An 8,712-nucleotide genomic window follows, 5' to 3' on the forward strand; every position below is an offset into this window, starting at 1 on the left:
ACTGACTGAGGGTGCCCTCGATCCCCTCATCTGGATCATTGATAAAGATTTTAAACAGGACTGGCCCCAGTACTGAGCCCTGGAGAACACCACTAGTAACCACCAGCTGGATTTAACTCCATTCACCACAACTCTTTGGGCCTGACCATCCAGCACCCATTGAAGAGCAGTGTCCTGGTCTTACGAGACAGAGAGGATGTCTGGAGATCTGTATCTCTCATAAGGTTCCTAGTGAGTTCACACAAAACCAGTATGTGTGGGCACATTCTCCTGTTCTAGCAGCTCAGGCTCTTTTTGCTGTTGCAGAGGTGATTCCTGGTGGAGCTGACCGGTGGGACCGTCTGGCTGAGGGCAAGAGCAGTGATCAGCTGGTGGATGTGCTTCTGGAAGAAATAGGAACAGGAACACTGAAAGAGAGGAGTGTCTTCCCTGGATGGGTATGTGCAAGCTTTCTTCTCTGCTTGTTTCCACCGAGATTAATTGGTAATAAAGATCCATTAGGAAGGGGGGAGAACTTCTTTCACGGCTGGTGTCTTCAATATTCACCTTCCCATTAGTTTAACCAATTAAAAGAGCCTTGTCCTTCTCCTCTGTCCTTGGCCCTGGTTCTGGCTGCAGCACCAGGGAATTTCCAGGAGAGCAGGATTTGGTTTTTCCCAGGTTACTTCTCTGCTGATGAGATGAACTCAGACAAAGAATGACTAAGAGTGAGTAGCGAGACTCCGTGGTAGGGAATGTCTCCGTTCTGTGGCATCAGGAAGCCCATTCAGCTCACGCTGCCCCATTGCACTGCACCCCAGCATGTCAGGGAATCAGGAAATGATTCAGGGACAAGGAATCTACACATCATACCAGGCACAACTGTAACCAAAGGTTTTCTCAGGGACAGAGTAGCATTCCTGTGGTCCTTCAACATCTCTTCCTCAGCCTTTTCAGAAGCTTGAAGTGTTTACCCTGCCATTCCTGGAAGGTATTTCCAAGGAAGATCTTTCCTCTTCTACTTTTGTCGGGCAGAGCCTCTCACACGGTCCCATTTTGCATAAGGACAAGGTCTGTCAGCTCACTGCTGCTGACAGAAGGTCCCACACCCTCTTCCTCTGCAGCTGTAGTTCCAGCTGAAAGCTCGGTGCTGACCACAGAGGGCTTTAGCATCGCTCTGCTCTAATAGACAACTTACTGACTGCAGATACACTGCACTGGCCATCAGGTGCACTCCCAGCTGCCCGGACACAACGGGGGCACATCAGCTAAAACCCATGAACTACGTGGTGTAACTGTGGGGAGTGGGCAGTGTGGCCAGCACGAGTCCTAAATTAAGCAGTTCCACCTGAGCAGCTGAGACACAGTGCAGAGGCACCGAGAGAAGTGGTTTGTAGTACTGGGAATGAGACCCACACAAATGACTCGTGTTAATGGCTTGAGATGCTGAGAACATGGCTTTGGTGCTGCATCACCAGCAGTGAGATGAATCATAGAATCCCAGACTGGGTTGGGTTGGAAAGGACCTTAAAGCTCATCCAGTCCCAACCCCCCTGCCATCAGCAGGGACACCTTCCACTAGACCAGGTTGCTCAAAGCCTCATCCAGCCTGGCCTTCAACACTTCCAGGGAGGAGCAGCCACAGCTTCTCTGGCCAACCTGGGACACTGTCTCACCACCCTCACACCAAAGAATTTCTTCCTAATATCTAATCTAAACCTCCCCTCTTCCACTTTGAAGCCATCACCCCTTGTTCTGCCACTCCCTGCCCTTGGCCAAAGTCCCTCCCCAGCCTTCCTGGCACCCCTTCAGGTACTGGGAGGCCACTAGAAGGTCTCCCTGGAGCCTTCTCTTCTTCAGGCTCAACAGCCCCAACTCAATGCCTTATCGATATCTGTGTTTCTTTCCCATTACTTAGGGCAAAGGTGACGAGGTGCCTGTGTACCTGAGGCACGAAGGTGAAGTCAGGAACAAAAATGTGACTAAGAAGGATGTGGTGAACATCCTAAAGGATGTCTGGAAGGAGAAAATTGCACTAGAAGAGCAGGTTTGTCCCATTTTCCTTCTCTACAAACAGCATTTGCTAGGACAGTCAGTCCAGTTTGGGCAGCCAGGGTCTTGCCCACGTCCTGCCTGGTGTTTCATCTGAATTGAGCTGCAGAAAACACTGTAAGAACAAACAGCCTCAGCTGGCGGTAACCGCCGGCCTGGCAGGGCTCCCCGGGGATCTGACTCATGAACTGGGACAGTGTCAGGTGGACAACTGGAGTACCTCCATCCCAGGGCTAAGAGGCTTCTTCTACAGCTCCTGCTCCCAGGAGAGCTGAGTCCTCACAAAGCAGCTGCTGCCCAGCCACCACTGCAACTTCAGAGGCATTCAGGAAACCACCAGTCAGCACTGGTTGCTTTGATGGCCAGGGCTGTAAACTCCGGCGGTCCAGCGGCTGTTGCAAGAGCAGCTGAGCTGTCAGTGAAGTCTCCTCCCCAAGGCAGGGTGTCAGGGGAGGAACCACTGCAGTCACCCTGGACTAAATCAGCCACGCTCCTGAGTCTGAGACCTCAGCTAGAACTGCTGCTGTTCTGGGGTGTGATGGTGCCCTGTGGACCACCTGCCATCATGGTTATGCAGCGTCTGTTCCAAGGTGGTGGAAACACCTTGGCAACGTCTGTGCAGCCAAAGCACAGCCAGGGGTTTTTGCTGGGTTGGCTTTAACCCATGACAATCTGGTATGAAGCTCCATAGTGTTTGTGCCCATAGAATCATAGACTGGTTTGGGTTGGAAAGGACCTTAAAGATCATCCAGTCCCACCCCCCTGCTGTGGACAGGGTTGCCAAACACTAGATCAGGCTGCCCAGGGTCCCATCCAACCTGGCCTTGAATGCCTCCAGGGATGGGGCATCCACAGCTTCTCTGGGCAACCTGTGCCAGTGTCTCACCACCCTCTGGGTGAAAAATTTCCTCCTCACATCCAACCTCAATCTCCCCTCTCTCAGTTTAAAGCTTCCAATTCTCCACCCATGAGCCAAGATCAGCTACATCTGACAGAGGGGCAGCGCCTCACAGTTCCTACGTATTTCACAAAAATAGGTAGAAGAGAAATTTTATCACTGGTCTTAGCAACAGAAAAGCTTCATCATAGACTTACCCACATTTAGAGGACAAACCTAGGAGAGTCATTCTGAATGAGCTGATCACGGGGAAGGCTCCAGCCAGCACCAGCCTCGTGTGAGATCCCCACAGACACACTTCTGTACCCAGACAGCTGGAGCCAACTGGGCAGATTGGATGTTGTTCCGCTGCTTACAGGAGTTACCCGCTTGTTACCCACAGACAGGGAAGCGATCCAGTCTGCCCGAGTTCTTTCTCAGCTACCTCCAGAAGAAGTATGGAGATGCTGATGCCATGGAATGGTCGTACACCCTCTACGAGAACATGCGGCTCTGTCGATCGAACCACGTCCTGAGCTCGTTCTATGACGTACTGACCGGGAAGGTAGGCACCCCGCAGCCCAGCGCCGCGCCTCCGCCCCGACGTCCCCGCTGTCACGGGCAGCAGGCCAGGGGAGCGTTCCTTTGTGAGGCAGCTTCACCTCCCGTCCCCTCCCCGGGGAGCTGCACCTTCTCGTGAGAATAAAAGAAAACACTGGCACACAGCAGGAAGGGAATCCTGTAGGTGTGAGACATGGCAGGATGTTATTGCTCCCAACAGAGCTTCTAGAAGACCCCAGTAGTTTTGTAGACGGACAAAACACAAAGTCCTTCACTCCCAAATGCCAACATGGGGATGTTCTCAGCGTTTCTCTCCTAACAAATCCCAGCTGAACCCAAACCCCAGCGCTGTTCCAGCTGCTGAACAGAACCAGCTCTTGCCCAGCTACCAACTGGGACAGGCGGTTCCTGACCCGTGAACCTTCCCTGTTTTGCAGGTGGGTGAAGAACAGTTCCACAGCCAGAACCAGCTGATTTCCAACCTGCAGAAGGAGCTGGCTGCCTGCGACAGCTCCAACAGCGGATCCCTGACCCACGAGCAGTTCAGGCAAGAGGCCAACTGTTCCCCACCGAGCTCTGCCCACATCTGGCACACGCTGGATGTGGTGACACGCTGCTTTGCTTCTCTGCCCGCACAGCCAGGGGAGGAGGCTCTTCCCTCTGTTAGATTCCTGGGTGGAAACAGCTCTAGCACTCGGCATTTGTTAACCTCTGTATTAGATTCAGAATAACATGAAACCTGCAGGTTTTGAGTAGAACAACCGAAGAGACCTGAGAGCAGATGTGGGGTGCTTCACACATGCCATGGGACAAGCTGGCACCCTGTCACACTCTCTGAGGGGACACAGGTCCTGACACAGTGCGCCTACGAGCCCCTGTGCTAAGTCACAAAGCACATCTGTGAATTTTGCTCCAGGTGGAGGGTTTGTCAGTCTTCTCCCAGTTCAGCAGTATCAGCTGTGCTTTCTGAAGTGAAACTGCAAACACAGCAGTTCCTTGGGCTGTGGCACAGAAGAGAAGTACCAGCTGTTTCCAGTACTTGGCTGGGAACACGGCACTGGTACAGACACACTAACCAGTTCAGTCCAGGCTACCAGCTAACCCACGCTCAGTTACATTCACAGAAATCATAGAATGGTTTGGGTTGGAAGGGACCTTCAAGCTCATCCAGTCCCAACCCCCCTGCCAGCAGCAGGGACACCTTCCACTAGACCAGGTTGCTCAAAGCCTCATCCAACCTGGCCTTCAACACTTCCAGGGATGGGGCAAACACAGCTGCTCTGGGCAACCTGGACCAGTGCCTCACCACCCTCTGGGTGAAAAATTGCCTCCTCATATCCAACCTAAATCTCTCCTCTGCCAATTTAAAACTGTTTCCCCTCGTCCTGTCACTCTCTGCCCATGGAAAAAGTCCTTCTCCCTCCTGTTTCCAAGCTCCCTTCAGGCACTGGAAGGCCACAATGAGGTCTCCCTGGAGTTTTCTCTTCTCCAAGGCATTCAGAGTTTCCCACAGGGCTCAGCATCTAACACTCACCGGAGTCCTAAGCTCTGCTGGAAGCTTTGCCTCTGTTTTGGTGTGTGAAGGTGCACGTGCTTGTTGCAATGCATTTCCTGGGACAGCAGTGAATTTTTGAAGGCCTGGCCCATGCAATACATGCACACTGGTATCCTTAACCACAGCCAGGCTCACGGGCAGTCGCTAAACCCTCACGCTGTAACAGCAGACACACGTCTGTCCGTATTGCCTGTCTCCCAACAGCACGGTGGTGAGGGAAGCTTTTCCCCTGAAAAGGGAAGAGTCAATCCAAGAACTGCTGGATGTGAGCAGATTCCAGCTGGACAGCACTGAAGACCTCATCGACTATACATCCTTGTTCAAAGAAGTAAGCTGATCTTAAGTTTTCCTTTTCATAGAATCATAGAATTGTTTGGTTGGAAAAGACCTCTGAGATCATCGAGTCCAAACATACCTGTCCACTACTAAACTATATCTCTGAGCACCCCATCTACCTGAGCACCCCATCTTTTGATTCAGATCAAGCCGAATTTAGCTTGAATTAGTCTTAGCAGCCTAACTGGGTTTGTCAGGCTAACAAAGTTGTGGTGCCCACCACAGGCGCTAACGCCTGAAGGCCATCTGCAGACAACAGCAACGCAGGCTGGTGCCTCTCCATATTCTTCCTCTTTATTTCCACTTTTCACATGGCAATTCCGTTTCTAGCAGAGCTGCCTTATTTTAATACACACTGAGGGCCAGGTCCTACCCAGAGTGGAACACAGCTCAGTGCTAACACACCTGGGATTTCTTTCAGGATGAGGAGGGGAACGCTGAACCTTTCGTCAGCAAGCTCAGGAGCCAGTATGCCAGGGAGAAGCAGGAGTATCTGAGACAGCTGAAGGACAAGCTGGGAGATTTAATGTAAGTCTGGAGGGAAGGGGCTGATGGGGCCAGTAGATCAGGACGGCGCGTGTGGAGGGAACCTGCTGCGGACACGGGAGTGTGTGGCCAGTGCAGGGGTCCCCTGCACCACCAGAGGGTCCCAGCTGTGAATGGTGCAGTAAATACCAACACCTGGCTGAGCACGGCTCTACAAAACACCACACAGCGCCAGTTCCCAACCCAAAGGGCTTGGACACGGCAGGCAGGGAGTAGAGAAGGTTGGTTGTACCAATTCACAACTTCACTTCTCATATCTTAACACTCCTCAGCTCTCCAAAACCAGCAGTAAAATCTTGTATATCCTCAGAGCTTGGTTCTGAGGAGTGGGGAGAGCGATCAGGACCGAGAACTGCAGATTTAAAGAAATAATTCCACCTCAAATCAAGATGAACGAGGCAGTCACTGCACAGAAAAAGAGTCTGGTGCCAGGCACCGAGCACTGAGGAGAACACTGGGGTGGGTGGATGCCCACAAAGTTAAGTACTGTCCAACGTGGGGACTCAATTAGCAAGGGGAAAAGTAGCTCTGGAACAAACAAAGGCTGTCACAGTGCACAACAGGGTGAAATTCAGGTCTTCCCAGGTTAACACAAGTCTAACGTTTCACTCTAACATTTCTAACATTTCCCAGCTCCTGTTCAGCTTGAAATTCCGCACTTGGCAGTCTGTTACCTGCGGATTTAAAAACCAAAGGGATGCTAGTGGAGGCAGAGATGATAATATCAAAATAAACCTCTGCTCTGCAGTTCAAGCAGCACAGATCCATAAATACAGCACAGAAACTTTCCTTTCACACACCACAGCACAGCAGTGAGCAGGTTGTGTTTTTGAGCAGGGAGGTGAAGGCAGGTGACCTGAAGATCGCCTTCTGTGCCATCGATCCCGATATTGATGATCAGACGCTGGATACCTACGTTGGTCTGGCTTGTCAGGTCCAGAGAGAAGAGCCAGACCAAGAAGTTGTCCCTGTGGAAACTGCACTTGAGAGGCTACTCGCTGGAGATGTGAGGCGAGTAGGGCCCTCACCCAGGGAGGAAAGCACGACCGGCTTTGAAGGAGAGTAAGGAGCTCTTACAGTATTAAAAATAAATGGATCTACAGGTTGGGATACCAAAGTGGGAGCCAGATTCTCTGCACTAAACACTTCTTGCAATGCACACAGAGATACAGCGAGTACCTAACAGTTACCAGACAGTTAGTAAGAGTTAGTTCCTAGCTAGCAGAGGACAGGTTAGCTTGAACTATCAGAAGCACTTTCAGCCCAAGCAGCAAAGCACTCCAACATGATTTGTGGCTTCTGCAGAGTCATTTCAGCTCCGTGAGACTCGCAGTGGGAGGCTCCCTGACCCCCAAACAGAAGCTTCACAGCCCACGGCACTGGGGCCCCCCAGGGTGTTGGGCTTTCTGCTTGGTGAGAAAACAACGATGCTCCAACAGTCATTGCAAGAACCTGAGGAGCCACCACCAAACCCCAGGCTGCTGGAGCCCTTGGGCTTCACGGGCCCTTGCCTGGAAGAGGGAGGGTTTTGCAGGTTCATTTGCAAATGAGGTGCCATCAGCACCTACTTAGTGTAAATTATTGACTGTCCACTGGTACAGGAGGAGGAATCTAAACCTCCCACCACAGAACAAGAAAAGCTTTCTGGTTAAGGAAGTAGCCTCATCGTAGGGGGAAGCTTGAACACAAGGGAGGGAGGCGCGTTCAGGAGTCACTTCCCTCAGGCTTGCAGAAATGATCCATTCCAGCAGCATCTCCTCAGTTCTCATTTTTGTCCAAACCCCACTTTGGTCCCAAGCATGGGATGTCTCCAACATTCCAGGCCTCCTGCTCTCTCATCAAGCACAGTCAGGGTGCAAGTGACAGGTGAGTTCAGCCCACACTGGCCCAAAGGAGACTTTCTCTTGATGTAGCTGCTGGTGTCCTGTATGAAATCACTTTGAAAGACATTCAAATGCTGCCCCACGAGCAGGTGTAACCAACCTCTGAGCTGCAAAAGCAACCCCAGCACAGCAACGCTGGAATCTGTCCCTTGCTGCAAGGAAGCCACCACATGCCTTTTGGTAACCACCAGAAGCCATCTGCCAGCCACTGCCATCAATTAATCCTTCCTATTCGTTAGTGTCCTCTCTGTCCAGCACGCAGCCCTCTCCAGGGAGGGGAGTAACGATTCTGCTGCTCCTTCCTCATGCTCTTCCCCTGCTCCAGCGTGGGGTCCTTCCCACGGGACACAGTCCTTCAGGAGCTGCTCCAGCGTGGGTCCCTCACAGGTCTCTGCCACCAAACCTGCTCCTGCATGGGCTGCAGCTTCCTGCAGGGCATGTCCACCTGCTGTGGCATGGGGTCCTCTACAGCTGCAGGGTGGATGTCTGCTCCACCAGGGTCCTCCATGGGCTGCAGGGTGGATGTCTGCTCCACCATGGTCCTCTATGGCTGCAGGGTGGATGTCTGCTCCACCATGGTCCTCCATGGGCTGCAGGGTGGATGTCTGCTCCACCGCAGTGGTACCAAGACAGGTTTGTTAATCATGTGTTCGCTGCTACTGGATGTAAATCTTCAGTTATCTGATTTATTGCTCTTAAATCCTGCACCCACCGGTAACTTTTCCTGTCTGGCTTTTTTACTGGCAAAACGGGGTGTTACACCCTGAGGAACGTTCAACCAGTAACCAGGCTTCAGAAACTCTCCTGTTTACCCTTTAACTCTTTTCTGTCTCCCAATTTCAAGGGGTGTTGTTCAATTCTTACTGGTTGAACCTTCTCTTTAAGCTTAATAGTGACCAGTTCAGCATTTTTAGCCTTTCCAG

At 51.8% G+C, this 8,712-nt stretch overlaps 1 protein-coding gene across 1 annotated transcript; it reads left to right on the plus strand.

Annotated features, from left to right (window-relative positions):
- Window positions 1–306: 306 nt before the first annotated feature.
- Window positions 307–6,972, plus strand: LOC104522572 (translin-associated factor X-interacting protein 1-like; the record flags this gene model as incomplete). The annotated part of the gene is made up of 7 exons (XM_010164902.1): window positions 307–437; window positions 1,898–2,026; window positions 3,312–3,473; window positions 3,907–4,016; window positions 5,229–5,352; window positions 5,782–5,888; window positions 6,744–6,972. Coding segments are annotated over 7 exons (992 nt in total), but the record flags the coding sequence as incomplete, so codon positions are not given.
- Between the last annotated feature and the right edge of the window lie 1,740 nt (window positions 6,973–8,712).

Source organism: Antrostomus carolinensis, unplaced genomic scaffold, assembly GCF_000700745.2.
Source record: "Antrostomus carolinensis isolate BGI_N321 unplaced genomic scaffold, ASM70074v2 scaffold10213, whole genome shotgun sequence".
Lineage (NCBI taxonomy): Eukaryota > Metazoa > Chordata > Aves > Caprimulgiformes > Caprimulgidae > Antrostomus > Antrostomus carolinensis.